Genomic DNA, 17642 nt, shown 5'->3' on the forward strand with positions numbered 1-17642 from the left:
AGGCTCGAGTTACATAATTCCACACCAATTGCCGCCATTTGGGTAAATCTTAGCTCTTCCTCACAGAGTCCATGGACAGCCCCTCCTAGAGGATTCCCTGACCGCTGCTTTGCTTCTGGAAGAAGCTCCGACTCCCTTGTTCTCCAGAGAAAACCCTGGATTGCAAACACATCTTGGTGGACCGGTCTGTCGCTAATGGAGTCCGCACGGTTCCCGGCTCATGCTGACCGGCAGGCTGTGCCTTAGAGCCCAGGCCGGGCAAGTGGGGAGTGGATGGACTCATGAGTGCAGTGCCCCGGAGGATGGGGCTGGGGGCTCTGCTCTCTTGGGGCTGCCTTTTTCTTCAGAGCGAGTGGTGGCTACGTTTCTGTGATAGCCTCTAAACGGGCAGATTTGCCTTGGCTTGCCGGAGAGAGCAGCGCTCTCGGGAGCAGGGCAGAGCTGGCAGTGGCTAAGCAGCGTTTCGGCTTCCATCCTGATGTGTCGACCAGGAGTGGATCTGAGAGCCACTGCCTGGAGGTCCCCCAAGCACGCCCCACCATCCCGCCAGACCCAGAGGGTCTCCTGAAGCACTTAGCTACAAGCCGGGCTGCATTTCTCACTCTACAAGCAGCAACTTAGACCGCCGTGGGTCTAAGAAGATGGCTAATTATCCCCAGCGTTATAGGCGGGGGTTACTTGGAGATGTCAGACTCAAGTTCCTGCATGGTTTCTTCTGATCCTCTGTAAGTGCCCTCAAACACTGCCCCTGCAACGCAAAGTCAGGATTGGCAGTTGTTAGTGTCCACTCAGAATCACAGCGCAGTAGCCCTAAGAGGACGCTCCGGGACCACCCGTCCAACTCCCCCCCCCCCCCCCCGTGCTTGTGGCTGAGGAAACCCAGGCCAAGGAAGAGGCATGAGTTGCCCGGGGCCACACAGCCAGCAGGCAAAGCCAAGGCTTAACCTTGGGGTCTCCTGACTCTTGTTTCCAGCTGCCATCAGTTTTAACTCGTAGAGACTCCATGTGACAGAGAACTGCACCGTAGGGTTCGACTCAGTCAGGAGCCCCGTGGCATAGTTGCTTAAGCATTAGACTGCCAATTGCAAGGTCAGCAGTTCAAACCCACCAAATAGTCTGAGGGACAAAGCTGAGGCTGTCTTCTCCTGTTAAGATTAACAGCCTGGGAAAGCCTACACAGGCTCATGATGAGTTGGGATTGGCTCAATGGTAGTGGGTTTGGAATCTTTGTGGGAGCTGACTGCCAGGTTTTTCTCCCCTGCCTGAGCAGCTGGGGAGGGTCAAACTGCCAGCCTTTCAGTTAGTAGGCAAGGGCTTAACCTTTATGCTCCATCTATGACAAAAACCAAACCAAACCACTCACTGTCATCCAGTCGATTCCGACACACAGTGTTCCTACAGGACAGAGTAGAACTGCCCCGGTGGTTTCTGAGACTCTTTACATGAGTCTGAAGCCTTTCTCTGTCTCCCACAGAGCAGCTGATGGTTTCGAACTGCTGACCTATGGTTAGCAGCCTGATGCAGAACCACTAGGCCACCAGGCCTCTCGTCTATTACTACAGGGGGATGTTCTTGTTGCCCAGTGCCCTCCAACTCAGCCTTGCAAAGACAGCTCAGAAAAACAGCAGAAGATAAAGTGCTTGCACCACAAGCCGGATTCTCTTTGCTCCCTGAGGGCCAAGTCCCCTAACTCTAGGCAGAGTTCTTAAGGTTCTAGTCTGATTTTGAGTTAACCCTTGAACTGTCCTTCGAATGCTTGATTTAACCCTCTAAACTCCCTCCGTTAGAAAGCACCAGAAAAGAGATAGCATTATCCAGAAGAGATCATAAAGGGGCCATGCTGTGTTTGGGGGGCATTTCCTGGAAAGGACGTTGGGAGTGATCACGGTAGACACTCTCCTTTTTAGGAAGGGGCCGTCATTCACAGATTTTGTTTTCAGTCAGAGAAACTGAGGAAAAGATTCACTAACAAACAGTATCGGGAGGGGGCTGGAGATCACAGAAGATGGATTTGGGGCCGTTGTTGAAGCAACTGAAAGAGAAGGTCACTGTTGTGGTCAGTTCAAAAGGCCAACTTTCTAGTGCTTATCCAAAGACCTGGAAGTACAAGCTTGCCCAGGCTCAGTAGGAGCCAGTTACAACGTCCTGCCACAAGAGAGGAGCCCCAGGTGAGAAGACCGGGTCCCATCTCTGACCAGGGTTACAAAGAACCTCCGAGGCTGACTGCCTGGCGTAGTGTAATCCACACGGGCATGAGGGCTGAGGCAGAATTTCCACTTTGTGCCTCTTACTACCCGAGAGACCCACGCAGGGGGCCACTAAAGGGAACTTGGAGGTTTTAAAATCCATGTGGGCTCCAAGAATGTCCCCCAGCCCTCTTCTCTGGCCCCAACTTCCAGCAGGATCGACACAGACACTGAGTCAGCAGAAAAGTCCACTCCCCTCCGGGCAGTTAGGAGTAAGGATTTAAAACAGCAGTTCTCAACCTGTGGGTCGCGACCCCCTTGGGGTTGTCGAACAACCCTTTCGCAGGGGTTGCCCGATTCATCACAGTAGCAAAATGACAGTGACAAAGTAGCCACAAAAATAATTTTATGGTTGGGGGTCACCACCACATGAGGAACTGTATGAAAGGGTCGCAACAAGAGGAAGGTTGAGAACCACTGGTTTAAAAGGAAGAACTGGGTCCTTGTAGCATCCGGAATAAACCAAGCTATGCAGCGTCGCTTGATGTAGCATGTGTGGCCTCGCTTCAACAAGCTCCACGAAGATTAACCAAAGAGTCGTCAAGAAAGTGCTTTCTCACCTTGAGGGCCCTGAAACCTTACCCCATGGGCTGCCGGTAGCCACCAAGGGACTTGGGCTGTGCCCCACTGTTTCATGTCCACCGGAGTGGGGCTGGCAGTTCAGGGAATCATCGCCCGACAAGGTATGCCATGTCAGAAGCGGTCTAGGATGAGCCGTCAAAACCTGATCTCATGAAAAGGATCCTCCTATCTTAGTAGCAAGGGTAATTCTCCTGAGCAGAGAGGTCATGGAATAATATCCTCTCTCTCCCAGCGTCTCGGACTTCCTGCCCTCCACCAGCCCCCTAGCAGCATCGGTGGCTGAAACCGTGGGCCAAGCCTCACCCCCACCCCAATGCACATGACACCGCGACCACGGCACCGCACTGCCCGACCGGACACACCTTGTTGGAAGGAGACGTACACCAGTCTCTCGTCAAACTTCTGGACCCGCCGGAAGTTATTGACCATTTCTCTGGGGGAAGGATCACCCGCCTGTGTGCAGTACAGAGCTGTCTCCAAAGCCAGCAGCTGAGGAAAAGAGCAGAAATGGACCCCGGAGGCCGGGGATGCTAGGGGAGCCCGGGAAGCAGCCCCCACCCCCCCGCCCCGCCCCAGTGCCTGCTGGGAGACACATCAGAGAGCAGTTGGAAGACCAGAGACCCGTTGCACTTGGCCTGGAGGGGATCCGGCACTGCTGGCTCTGTCCCCCACCGCCCAGGGTGCAGGGGAGGTCAGGGCTGTTAGTTCCCCATTACCTGGGGTGGTTGGGGGCTCCTCTGCCTCTCCTCTCACGAGCCCCAGTTGGAACTCAGCTCTAAATCAGAGGGGCTTGCTCTGAGGGTCCCTCAGAGGAGGGAGGAAGAGTTTCATGGGTCATCTTTTTTTCACTTGTAATTTTCATTCCACACCCACACAGTTTATGTAATCCATCTCCAAGGCGGCCGATCCCGATGCTCCTGCTTCCCGCCCATCTCCTCTCTGATTCAGCACCTCTCTATCCCTGGCCGCCTACTGCTGCCATTTACCCAGCTCACTCCCAGCAAAGCTCAGAGGGAAAAGAGGCTCCCTGGGACTTGGGCGGCGTTCAGAGCCGTCCAGGCCCTTCTCCAAGCCAAGCAGTTCTTTGTGAATTTCAGCAGTGGAGTCAAAGGCTGAACAGCGACCTGGGGCTCAGGAGACCTGACTTTGAAATTCAACCATGTAACCAGTCAGGGGAGTTGGGGGGTGGGTGGGGGTAGGGGTGATTTCAAGTTTCTTAAGGCTTCTAGCCCTTTCCATCCTCCAAAAACATGAGGGGGTTAGAAATGACTGCTAAGGATTTTTATCCCCAGTCGTGCATTGGAAGCTTCTTGAGGTCAGGGACCCCGATTTCCCTTCCCTGCATTCTCAGCTCCCCCGTGTGTTCAATGGGCAAGCCCAATCATATCTGCCCCCTACTCTTGTCAAGGAGCTGTGTTCTCTCCTGTCTGGGGAGTGGAGAGAGGGCTACAGGGGGCGACACAACTTGGGGCCCAGTTCTCATTTTCCTAGCTTGACTCCACAGCTCTACTTCTGAAACCCCATCCAGAAGGTCTGCAAGCACACGGCAGCACCCCAGGAGCGTTGCCATCGATGGACCCCGAGTCATGGTGGGGGGAACAGGGACCTGGGCTCCTTAGGGTTCCCAAGGGCTAATTTTCTTCTGAGACACCTTTAGGTGGATTTGAACCTCTGACTTCTTGGCGAGCAGCCAAGCGGGTTCACTGTGGGCACCACCCAGTGGTGCCGGCACTCAAAGGCCCCTTCAATATTTGGGAAAGGTTTTAAACAGCTGACTCTGCGTGAGATCAAGTCGGAGGGGCTTGGTAGGGATTGAGATTTCAGGTGGACTCTGGCTGACAAATACCTGTTCCTGGGAAACTTGTACAGGGTTTCGGAAGACCGTCCAGAGCACAGTGGGGTGACAAGGTGGCGTGGTCAGGGAGCCTCGGTAGCGGTAGTACTCACTGGGCTTCTCAGGAAGCAGTTCTTCGATGTTGAACCCTGGGATGGGCACTTCTTGGCCTGGAGAGACGCATTGGGGAACAGTGGGGTTAGCCTCACTCCACAGAGCATATGGAGGAGCCTCGAAATGGGAAGTAGCCCTGTTCTGGGCTGTCCAGGCCGGAAACCTGGTCGCAGCACTGCTTGACAACCTGCTGCCCTTAACCTGGTGGTCACAGACAGCACCTGCCTGCCCTGCATTTCTTTTCTCTGAGGTCACAGGGTATTGTTAGCTGCTGAGGAGCTGGGCCCCTGCCCAACACAACCCGAACCCTGCCCGAGTCCACAGCAGCGGTTGCGGATCGGATGGCTGTGATTCAAAAGGTTTTCATGGACTGGCTTTCCACAATAGATCGCCAGGTCTTTCTTCCTAGTCAGTCTTAGTCTGGAAGCACCACTGAAAGCTAGTCAGCATCACAACCACATGCAAGCCCCTCTGACCACCTCGGGATGACTCTACCCTTCTCTAACAGAGAGAGACAAGCATCCAAGGACCACTCACCTTTGTACTTTACATCTGGCAGGTGACTGAATATCTTGTCATATGATGGATTGAAGGAGCCCATCTACAACAGAGACCAGACAGGCAGCTTGAATAATTGAGCTGCGGAAGAATTCTATAGGTTGGAGCTCCACTGACAAACACTAGTGGAGAGCTGAGCTGGTGAGACACAGCAATTGCTGTGGAGGCCAGGCCTGGAGGGTGGTGACGACGGGTCACTGGTTGGGTAGGGAGTCAGGATGGCCCGTGTTTTGCTCATGGCACCAACATTCAAGTGTCCCAAGGCACAGGGGACAGCCAGCACTCCCGGTGAGTCTGAATGCCACAACTAAACTGTTCCCTAACCCAGAACTTAGGAGAGCTCTGCGTTCCTGTAAGATAGACAGCCATATTGGGAAATGAGGTGTACATTGTCTCATTACGGGGGGAAATACAAATGAATCTAGGAGACATTTCCATTCTGGATACAGAATGAAAGAATGAAATTATTCCATGTTCTATATATACAAAGAAAGGGCCTTTAATGTGTTTGTGGAATTTTCCCACCAACTGCATGAAGCCCCCAGCACAGGACAGAGGGTGGGTCCCTGGGGGTTAGGTCAGGAGGGGTTCAGGCATGTGGTGGGGGTGATATTGAAGGGCTGAGCAGCAAACAGGTGTGTCTATGGGAGTACACGGAACTCGCCTGTCCTTCCTGCTTCCACAGTCACGTCAACGCCATGTCCACTGCTCTTACCTCAAGGAGAACAGCCAGGACGGCGAGGCCTTCTGATTTGTTGCTGGCGGTGCTGACATCGGGGTACAGGTCGGAGTTGTAATGGACAATGTGCAGCTGCCGGGGGAGAGAGGCTTCCGTCAGGTGAGTGACTATGGGACCGCTCACTTCTGCGAGAGACTTGGATCCATATAGGAGGGCAGATCTCCCTCCAAGCCAGATCAGACCTCTCTGAGCCTCTCCTCATGGCACCCCATGATCCCCTTGGGCCTCTCTAGCTTATAAGCAGTCTCCACCTGGACAGACAGGGTCTGCTTTGTTGACTTACTGCACGCCCAGGGTCCAGCAGGTGCCTGGGAAGCACTGGCTCTGCAAGAGCTATCGAATGGATGAAACAATGAATGACTGACGGGCTCTTGCACTCGCCCTAAATAGGCTTTGGGTTCATTTCTCCCTGGTGGCTACATGCCAACCACAAGGTCAGCAGTTCAAAACCACCAGCTGCTCTGTGGGAGAAAGAGGAGGTTTTTCTACTCCTGCAAAGAGTTACAGTATTGAAAACTCACAGGAGCAGCTCTACCCTTTCCTAGGGCCACTGAGTCAGAATCAACTCACTGGCAGCGAGACTGGTTTATTGGATGGTCTGCTTTTTTCCAATAAAGTGCACTTCCACTCTGCAACACACGAGGCCGCCACGAGTCGACATTGGCTTGACGTGGGCGGCACCTGGCTGGCTGATTTTGTTGTGTATTCAGATTCCCCGTCTTATTTGGAGCCTGGGCAAAGCAGTGGCATGTGCTGGCGCAGCCTGGGCCTTGGCGGCTCTCCACTCTGAGCCACACACAGCGTGAGCAGCCGCCTCCAGTAGAAGCGCCATCACACTGGGCCCGGTGGTGTATTCCCCGGGCCCTGAAGAACACCCAGCTGGCTTTTATGAATGCCATGACATCCAAACGGGTAAGAGGCCATGAGGCAAGAACCTTATTCCACAAACACAGACGTCTGTGTCTTCTTAAAATAAAGTGCTATCCGCCTCGGTTTCCAGAGTAGAAGTTATTTTCAGGGTTAAAGTGAGGAAAGGGCAGACTTCTGAGGAATCCTGGGCTTAAAAAGTAGAGGTTAAAAATTACAACCATGGGGCAACCTCTGACAATAAATCTCTCACCTGATTTTTAACCCTAGAGATTTTATCACCTCATCTCCAAAAACCTTTATTAGTAGCTAGATCTCTCTCTATACATATATATATATATATAGATAGATAGATAGATAGATAGATAGATAGATATAGGTATAGGTATTGATAGATAGCGATAGAGATAGAGATAGATATATCACCAAATTCACTGCCATCAAGCCATTACTGACTTATAGCAACCCCTGTGGTTTAGCAGACTGTAACTGTTTACGGGAGTAGAAAGCCCAGTCTTTCTTCCTAGGAGCTGCTGATGGTTTCAAACTACCAACCATGTAGATTGCAGCCCAACATGCATAACCACTATACCACCAGGTTTTATACACACACACACACACGTGTGTGTGTGTATAATGCATTTTGTTGATTTTCTTGCCTCTGGGACCGCGGCACACACTGTGATTGTGTGTGCTTCTTCCCTTTCTTTTCAATCACTTGTGTGTCGTATGCGTGTGAATAGAATTGAAGTGTACTTCATTGAATGCACTTTTAAATTCCGTGTTGAACTTTTCTAGTGGCCCTTTCTAATGATCTCCAATCATTTAGTCTGTTAGGTGGCTGCCGTTAAGGGTTTCTTGGGGGTTGCACTTTGCCATCTTTCCCTGAAGGTGCCCTGCCCCACACCGCCCCGGCCAGGTGTCTCTTGGGGAAACAAGGGCGTTCCAGTTGGTCTTTGTTTCAGCCCTCGGCTGACTTTTGAGCTACGGTCTTTCTTGACCTTTTTCTTGTGTTCAGATTAGATCAAGAGGAATTGGAGACTAATGCAACACAGCGGATTCAGAAAACCCTCTTCTAGAAACTAAATCCAGAAGAATCGTCACTCTCCCAAGGACCCTCCAGGAGGATACTGGCATTTTAGGGTCCCCTGATGGGGTTTCTCTTCCACTGGCACGTCCAGTCCCTCTTCACCAGACAAGAGTCTGGAGATGTGGCTTAATGGCAGAAGAGACAAGAACTAGAAATATTTCAAAATGCACAAACCCTTCCAGGTTACCCCCTTTAGTCCTCATAGCTTTCACATAGCGATTAACCTAAAAGAAATGGAAATCCTTGCGATCTGAAAGACTTGAACCTGCAGGCGTACCTTCCAGTCTGAGCCAGAATCATATCCCCTCATACTTGTCTCTAGACCTACAATTAGTCTGAGCTTGTAAGCAGTTCAGCAGTGACAACAGAAAAGGGGCAGGTCATTATTTACTGTGGGCCTTTATCCTCTTGTCCACTTGTAAAATAGCAAGAATAGTAATAATAACCAGTTGTCCCTGAGTCAACCCTGACCCGTGTTTGCCGCATTAGAACTGTGCGCCGTAGACCTTTTCAATGGCTGCCGTGGTGGATGTGGAGCACCAGGCCATTCTTCTGCAGCCCCTCTGGGTGGGCTCAAGCCTCCAGCCTTGTAATTATTAGTAGATGCGAGCACTTAAGCATTTGCACCTCCTTGTACTGCTCTAGACACGTGCAGAAACACCCTTCCAAGTTTGACCCTAATGGGGGCTCTAGCAGCTCATCCTCCCCAGATTGCACACTTCGCTGTGGTGCAGGCACACTGCTCTGACCCTCCTCGCATCCCCTCTGGGCACTTTGGGGTTAGCACCTCCAGGCGACAAGGCTGTGCTGACGTCCCCCAGAGAGTCTCTGGTGGCCAGCCATGGTGCCCTGTGCATCAGCATACCATTCTCCTTGCCATCAACTCTCTCTCACTCGGAGGAATCCCACACAGGTGTTCCTAGTTGGTAGGTAAATCTCTGCAGAAGCAGAAAGCCTCCTATTTCTCCCAAGGAGTGGCTGGTTTGGGGCCCTGGATCTAGGCTCCATCTTCCAAAGCACGGCCCATGACCAGGGAAAGCAAAGGCGAGATGAGAGAGAATCAACATGGCCAATTTCAAATGCAGGGTTTGGAACCAGTTCTTACTGGTCGGACACCCTGGTGAGCACCTGCCCATCCACCCCAGATGCACGGCCTCAAACCTACATGGTAACAAGACCCCCAGGTGCTTCTTATGTAGAGACTACCTGTTTGGCCTTTGTACGAGTTCTGCTTAGGAACAAATCGGTGTTCATAAGAACCGTTGACTTCATGCAGATCACCCGAGGATCTTGCTAAAAGGTAGATTCTGATTCAGTTGATCTGGGGTGGGCATGCAAATCCTCAGCAGGGGACTGAAGTGGAATCAACTAGTTCAATGGGAAGAAACACTGCGGAATTTGGGGAAGCAGTTAACCCCATGGGGTCAGACTCCGTGGTGGAATGAGTACAGCTGAGGAGACTTTAACCTGTTCAAACAGAACCAAGGGGTGGGGACAGGGGGTCCTACTACTGCCTCCGTGGTGGCATCGCTGACAGTCATAGAGTCAGACTTGGCGTGTTCAGAAGATGAAGGGACTAGGGCACCACAGATGGGCTACAGGATGACCAAGAAGCCTCCTTCCCATGCTCGGATCTTACCTGGTGTCCACAACCCCTGCCAGCCTGGCCCTCGCTCACCTCAGCAGCAAAGTGTCTCCCGCCAACCGTGTGTTCGGAACCCTGGGGGCTGTTCTGGTTCCCCCAGTGCAGGTGCAGCTGCGTGGCGCTGTAGCGGGACTGGAGGCCCAGGATGTGCATGTCCGGAATCAGGTTCAGCTTCACTGCGGGGAGTGGAGGGGCAGCCTTGAGAGCCGAGCACTGCCAGAGAGCCAGGAAGGCAGCACCTGCCCGGGGCTCAGGCAGGCTCAGGTGCGTGGAGAGATGCAGCATGTCGGTCGGAAACAGTTCTTTGCCTGAGGATGCCCCTTTTCCTAAAGCAGCTCCGGGGGCACGGATACGGTCTTGGTTTCTCTTGGGAAGTCATGCAAAGACGTTAATCCTAGACCCGTAGGAAGCGATCATTTACATACCCCATGTATCAGACACTGGCTCCAAAGATCAGTGTTTGTAGATCACTGCTGAGCTCAGATGGATTAGGGCTGAAAGCAGAGACTACCAGAAAGCTGTTTCCTTGTGCCTGCCTACCAAGGCAAAGGCATTCAACCGCATGAGTGGAAACAAATGATGGGCAACATTGGACGAAAATGAGCGTTCCAGAGCACTTCGTTGTCCTCATTCAGAAACCTCTCCACAGACCAAGGGATCATCCCTCAAACAGACCAAAGGGACACTCTGTGGTTTAGACGCAGGAAGGGGGTGTGACAGCATTGTCTGCTCTGTCACCCTACTTCTTCACTCTCTGTGCTGAGCAAACGCCACGAGAAACCGGACTGATGGGGAACGTGACCTCAGGACTGGAGGAAGGCTCGCGGACAACCCACGGTCTGCAGATGACGCGCTCTTGCTCGCTGAAAGTGGTATCAAAGTCTACTTCAGGATGGGTTGCACACCCCACAACAGAAACCCTCACCACGGGGCCGGTAAGCAACGCCAGGAAAACAGAGAATATGCCGACACTGCGAAGGCTTTCACTCCACTCGTCTCCACAGCCCATTTCCAAGAGAGCAGTAATCAGGAAATCCAGTGACCTATGATTACATTGTGCCAATCTTCTGCAGAGGACCTCTTGAGTCTCACTGTGAGGAATAGCGTGTGACTGACCAAGCTATGATCATTCCAGTTGCCTCCTACACCTGAAAAAGCTTCCAATAAGCAAGGACAGTAGAAGAAAAATGATGCTTTGAATTACAGTGTTGGTGAAGAATATTAATATACCCTGGACTAAGAGAAGAATGCACAAGTCTATCTTGGAAGAAATACAGTCAGGATTGCCCCTTAGAAGCAAAGATGGCGAGATTTCATCTCATCTACTTTGGACGTGTGGTCAGGAGAGCCCAGTCCCTGGAGAAGGACATCAAGCTTGGGGAAGCAGAGGGCCAGGGAAGAAGCAGTCCTTCGACGAGATGAATTGACACGGGGGCTGCAACGAGGGCCCACTCTCGGCCCTGAGTGTAAAGATGGTGCAGGGCGGGCAGTGCTTAGCTCTGTGGTACCGAGGGTCACTGTGGGCCAACGCTGACCTGACAGTCCCTGTCAATAACTGGACTTCAGTGAGGTGCCTTCCACATTTTAGAATTCTATAACATTTATGAAGCATCCGCTATAAGCGTGATCTACATCCACAAGTCTTCCCAGCAATAGAGCAAATGCACCTGTTCTCCAGATGAAAGGTCAACCATGTTCAAGTCATCCCTCAGAGCCTCACGGCCCACAGAGAGTCAAAGGTCAAAACACCAAACTCACTGCCACTCGCGGCGACCCTGCGGGACAGAGCTGGATTGCCAGTGTGGTTTCTGAGACTGTTTACAGGATGAGAAAGCTTCGTCCATCTCCAGCTAATAGCTGGTGCTTTACAAACGGCTGACCTTGCAGTTTGCCCAGTGTGTACGTGTAACCACTCCACTGCCAGGGCTCCAGCTGAGATTCAAACCCAGGCTGAGCTGACTCCAAAGAGTGTGTGTCCCCCTCCCCCACCAAACTGTATGACCCCGCGAGTGACCCCTGAGGTCCCAGCATTGGTGACAGCACCGCAACCTGTGGGTCAGGGGACTCGGGTCCAGCCCCTCCCCAATCTCAAAAGATGACGTGCTCCTGAGGGGGGCAGTCCTGACCAGTCCTCCCTCCTGCTATGGTCTAAGTTGTGGCTCTCACAAAGCTATGCTGATGGGCCCTCCCACAGAGGTGGGGGGGAAGATACGTGGAAGTCCGACCTGGGTGCCCTGTAGCTCGACAGGCTGTGGCCTTGTTTAGAAATATGGTCTCTGAAGATGGTATTGGTCAGGTTAACTTGAGGTGATATTTGAGTAGTGAAAAACTCAAACCAATCTTCGAGAAGATTCCCAGTGCAGCCCCGGATGACAGAAGAGAACTGCCCCCATAGGGGGCAAGTCTGCAGTCCTCATTGAAGCACATGACCACACCTTTCTGCCTCGGATGGGCTCAGGGCTCAACCCACTGACCTTTGGGCTAGCAGCCAAGTGCTTACCCACTGTGCTACCAGCTCTCCTTTATTGGAGTGGGGTAGGTCTTGATCCTATAAGACCGATGTCCTTTAAGGGAAGAAGCTCCACAGAGACCGGTAGACAGAGGAGGGCGCTGTGGGATACTGCAGCCACAAGCCGATGAGAAGCATTCAATGGATCCCCTCAAAGCCTCACAAGGAGTCGACATGACCAACACCCTAGCCCCCAGAATTGTGAGACACAAAAGTGTTGCTCACACCAGCCCCCCAGTTTGTAGCATTTTGTTAGGGTAGCCCTAGGAAACCAGTGCACAGTCCCAGGACCTCTCGCACCGGCAATGAGAGGGCCTTAGGACTCCCTCACGGCAGCCCCCCCCCCCCCAGCCTGAGCCCCGTGGAGCCCCTCTCTGCTAGCTGGAAGAGAGCAGGGCCGGAGTCAAGAGCAGCTCAGCGTCCCGCAGGCCCGAGCCCCTACTCACCTGAGTGGCCGTTGTTGGTCAGGAGAAGCTGCTCCTCGGAAGACACGTTGTAGCCTAGGAACTCCAGGGCCTGGAGGCTGGCGTCAAACTGCAGGATGTCGCCATGCAGGTCGATGGGCGACTGCAACAGGCCTCCGCAGGATGGGTACTTCTTGAACCAGCTCTTCTCTCCGTCAGGACCTGCACGTGAGAGTCAAGGCCAAGGTTCAGTTGTCCTCAGAGGGGTTTCTCCTCACGCTCTCATTCTGCTTTCAGTGCAATCGCCCCTTCCCCCCAGAGAGCAATGTCTAGTCCCTGAGATCTCAGCCTACCAAACAACCTCCGCGGGCTCACCCCCCACACCAGCTACATGGACAACTGCCCCTCCCCCCCCCAAAGAATACTGGAGAGGATGGCACTGAAGCTACAGCTAGGGGAGAGGGCATGTCTGATCAGAGCACTCGGGAGCAAATGAAGGGGGAGGAAGAGAGAGTGGAGCACATCTTGGCCCACCAGGCCTTAAGGAGGATATCCCCACTCATAGCAGCCAACTCACAGAAAGGACCAATGGCCGGCCCCACTATGAGACACACCATTCCTTGATAGCCCAGGGCCCTCAGGGGCACAACACTGGAGACTCAGGGTCAGGACTGGCCCAGACTGACACTGTGACACCAAGGCAAACCACTAAAAGCGTGCGGCAGAGCAACCATGGGAGCAGAGCAGGGAGCCCCCAGGGAGTACAAAGGACAGACTCTGGGGCCAGAGCATGGTACCCCATGGGGCCTGACTGAAGGACACGCCTAGAGATAAAAATTCAGACCTTGATCGATTTACAGGGTTTTCTTTCTTTTTAAATTTTTTTCTTTTAATTAATTTATTCTTCTATGGGTAATTGGTTTCCTTTTTGGTTTTCATCGCTGTGTTCTCACTCATCGCCTATCTTGCTATGGCTTGATTTGTGGTGCATATTATTTTCTCGGCAGATCTATGTAGATAAGATAGACTAGATGAATAGTCTGGAGGAGAAAACAACGGGACCAATGGTTCCGGGGGGACACGGGAGAGGGGGAGGTGGGGGTAAGGAGGTGATGCTGACCAACCAGGGACAGGGGAGCAACAAGTGATCCAAAATCAGTGGGGAGGGTGTGAGAGGCCTGGTAGGGATTCAGCAAGGGCAAGGTAACTGAGAGAAATTACTGAAACCCAAATGAAGGGTGAGCATGATAGTGGGAAAGAGGAAAGTAAAAGGAAATAGAGGAAAGAACTAGGTGACAAAGGGTATTTATAGAGGTCTTAAGACTGGAATGTACATATGTAAATATATTTATATAAGAGTGTGGGGAAACAGATCTATGTGCATATATTTAAAGGTTTAGTATTAAGGCAACAGATGGACATTGGGCCTCCACTCAAGCACTTACTCAATGCAAGAACACGTTGTTCTATTAAATTTGCATTCCAGGATGCACACCTTCCTGACGCAATTGCTGAAGACAAAATGGATGCATAAGCAAATGTGGTGAAGAAAGCTGATGGTGCCCAGCTATCAAAAGATATAGCGTCTGGGGTCTTAAAGGCTTGAAGATCAACAAGCGGCCATCTAGCTGAGAAGTATCAAAGCCCACGTGGAAGAAGCACGCCAGCCTGTCTGACCACGAGGTGTAGAAGGGACCAGTTATCAGACATCAAAGAACTAAAAATCATATCAGTGGGTGCCCAATTCCCTGACACGATCACTGAAGACAAACGTGTGCATTAGCAAACATGGTGAAGAAAGCTGATGGTGCCTGGCGATCAAAAGATATAGCGTCTGGGGTCTTAAAGGTTTGAAGATAAACAAGTGGCCATCTAGCTCAGAAGCAGCAAAGCCCACATGGAAGAAACACACCAGCCTGTGTGACCATGAGCTGTTGACGAACAAAAAAATCATATCATTGTAAATGTGGGTGAGTGCAGAGTGGAGACTCAAAGCCCATTGGTAGGCAACTGGACACCCCCTTACTAAGGGGTTGTGGGGAGGAGATGAGCGAGTCAGGGTGCAGGGTAGCAATGATGAAACATATAACTTTCCTCTGGTCTTAAATGCTTCCTCCCTCACACTATCATGATCCCAATCTGCCTTACAAATCTGCCTAGACAAGAGGATGTACATTGGTACAGATAGCAACTGGAAACACAGGGAATCCAGGACAGATGACTCCTTCAGGACCAGTGGTTAGAGTGCCGATGCCTAGAGGGTGGAGGGAATGTGGGTGGAAAGGGGGAACCGATTATAAGAATCTACATATAGTTTCCTCCCTGGGGGGTTGACAGCAGAGAAGATGCCGGGGCGGGGGGTAACATCAGACAGTGTAACATATGACAAAATAATAATAATTTATGAATTATGAAGGGTTCATGAGGGAGGGAGTGTGAAAAATGAGCAGCTGATATTAAGGGCTCAAGTAGAAGGCATATGTTTTGAGAATGATGATGGCAACAAATGTACATATGTGCTTGACACAATGGATGGATGTATGGATTGTGATAAGAATTGTACAAGCCCCCAATAAAATGATTAATAAATAAATGAATAAATAAATAACCTCCGGACCGTCTGCTCTTAATGTGATGTGAGAAAGGTCTAAAGCAGCCAAAAACTAGAGCCCATTATCTTTGTACATTGTTTTGTACATTGTTGTTTTGTACATTGTGTTTTTGTACATTGTTTTGTACATTGTGTTTTTGTACATTGTTCATGTTGTGACAAAATAGACAACCTCTCCACCGAGAAAACCTGTTGACTTTCAGCAGTCTCATATCTGTTTATGGATCACCTACTCAGAGCCAGGAATTGCTGGGGGCCCCAAGGCAGCCATGGTAACACAGCCTCGGGGCCCTTGGTCTCTCAAACATGCATTCTACTACAGACGAATTTATTAGCCTCACCAGGTTGCCCTGGGCTGGGCGATATAAAGCCCCAGGTAGGCCTTTGAGGCAGGTGGATTCACACTTCGAATCTTCCTGACGGGACAGCCGCTCTAGGGGACACTGACCCATCCTAATACTGAGGTTTGAAACGCCAAGTGATTGTGGGCCTGGCATCCCGGAGCTAAGTACAGGCTTGGGCTGGGAAAGTATATGATGATCCTATGAACTAAATCTTATAAGATAATTAACCAACTATCAGTCAGGAGGTGCAGACTTTGAATAAACAGACAAACGACCATCCAGGGGCTCGGTCTTCTGACAAACTACCACGCAACACAGAGCTTCTCTGGAAATGGAAATAAACAAACCCGACTCTCAGATAAACATTCCCACTGCCACAGGGCCCTGTCTCTGAAGAATGTAAAACATGGGAAAGATCATCTCCCATGGAATTAAATGGATGCTCAGACTGAGGTTTCTCCAGAAAAGCAAATCATTGGCTTGTCCGGGCTGGTTAGGGGGGAACTATGGTGGCTCTGGGCTTCATGGGGTTGGGAAACAGGCTTCGCCACGAGGGGTCCATTCATCAAGAAGGAGGGTCTTAGCTAGAGCAGAGGGGAACACTTCCCTAGACCCCAGCACTGCTTCCAAAAGGGAAAATCTGTGTGTGGTCCCACAGAAGCCCCTCCCTCCCTCCCCCCACCCCAAGGACGGGAAGGTGCCCCCAGGTAAGAGCAGTCAGCATCAGAAGAAATGCCTGGTGCTGCCGCCCACAGGGCTTGTCTGGCTGCCGGCAGCCCTTGTATGTCAAGAGTAAAACCGTGTCTCATCAGGTTTGCAGTGGCTGACTTTTTGGAAGTGGATGATCAGGCCTTTCTTTGGAGGTGCCCCTGGTGAACTTGAACCGCCAAGGTTTCGGCTTTCAGCCGAGAGCGTTAACTGCGTGTGCCACTCAGGGACTGCATTCAGTGCCCACAGTCATGGAAAACACTTGGAGAAGTTGGTTTGGGGCTTAGATCTTTCAGGATCTGTTGCAATGGAACCCTCCGAATTTTTTCAGACTATGAACCTTTGGAAGGAGTCCTGGTTGCCAGTTCGAAACCACCAGTCACTACTTAGGAGAAAGACAGGCTTTCTACTCCTACAAAGAGTGATGGTCTAGGAAACCCACAGGGGGTCTCTCTGAGTCGTTATCAACTTGATGGCAGCCAGCTGGTGAGATTGCCCTTCGGAAGGGCCATTCTGGAAGTGGTAAATCAAGAGTGCCCGATCGCCAGCCCAACCTTTCAAGAGATAAGTCAGCCAGAGTTCTGACTGATTCATGATGACCCTTTTGTTTCCCAGGCCTGGAGCTGTGCCCCCCCCAAGGTGACAACTGAGGGGGACCAGGGGAAGGATGCCCAACCAGTCGCTCCAGAGGGAGACTCACGAAGGCAGCTCACCAGCCGAGAGCCAAGCCACGTTCCCCAGGGCCAGCCAGAGCAGAGAGGAAGCAACTCTGAAGACAGAGAGAACAGCAGAGAGGGGGACAGAGGATTTCCAGAGCCAGAAAGACTTCCAGAATGAGCCCAACACCTCCTGGGCCTCAGCCAGGGTGGCCAAAGCTGCCAGCCAGGCCCAGATGGACACACTCGGGGAGTGGAGAATGCTCACAATGGGATGGTTTCCCCTTGCGACATGACTAAGGGCTGGCGGGAGGTCAGCGCTGAAAGAAAGGCTTCCTTTTCTCAGCACGGAGGTCACAGAGGGTTTCCTCAGGAGGGTGTGTGAGTGACACGGGCTGGGAGCTGGGGCTCCGGGTGGTGAGTAGGCTCACAGGCAAAAGTGGCATTTGCGAAACATTTCCCCCAGAGAATTAACATTCCAAAGAAAAGACACCTGGGGGCATGGATCTCAGGAGAGGGGGAAAGTGTTTTTAATCACTCTTAGAACTCTTTACTGGAAGGATACAGCCAACTTGGATTCCCTGCATGGTGCAAAGGGTCAGGCTCGAGTCCACTCAAGGGAGCCTTATAAAAAGACCTGGTGGTCTAACACTGAAAAGATCCAGCCATTGAAACCTGCCCATATTGAGCACACGTGTGCTGTGAGACACACTGGGCCACCCTGAGCCGGAATCA

The 17642-nt window shown here is 51.7% G+C and overlaps 1 protein-coding gene across 1 annotated transcript in view; it reads right to left on the reverse strand.

Moving 5' to 3' along the window:
- The window catches only part of CA12 (carbonic anhydrase 12), a 64879-nt gene that overhangs the window by 9692 nt on the left and 37545 nt on the right, over positions 1–17642 (reverse strand). The window contains exons 2-7 of the mRNA XM_075532311.1: positions 12631–12810; positions 9709–9851; positions 6050–6145; positions 5314–5377; positions 4675–4832; positions 3191–3317 (exon numbers count right to left, since the gene is read on the reverse strand). Coding sequence (XP_075388426.1) covers positions 3191–3317; positions 4675–4832; positions 5314–5377; positions 6050–6145; positions 9709–9851; positions 12631–12810 — 768 coding nt within the window. The remainder of the gene's footprint in view (positions 1–3190; positions 3318–4674; positions 4833–5313; positions 5378–6049; positions 6146–9708; positions 9852–12630; positions 12811–17642) is intronic.

Source organism: Tenrec ecaudatus, chromosome 14, assembly GCF_050624435.1.
Source record: "Tenrec ecaudatus isolate mTenEca1 chromosome 14, mTenEca1.hap1, whole genome shotgun sequence".
In the NCBI taxonomy this organism is placed as follows: Eukaryota; Metazoa; Chordata; class Mammalia; order Afrosoricida; family Tenrecidae; genus Tenrec; species Tenrec ecaudatus.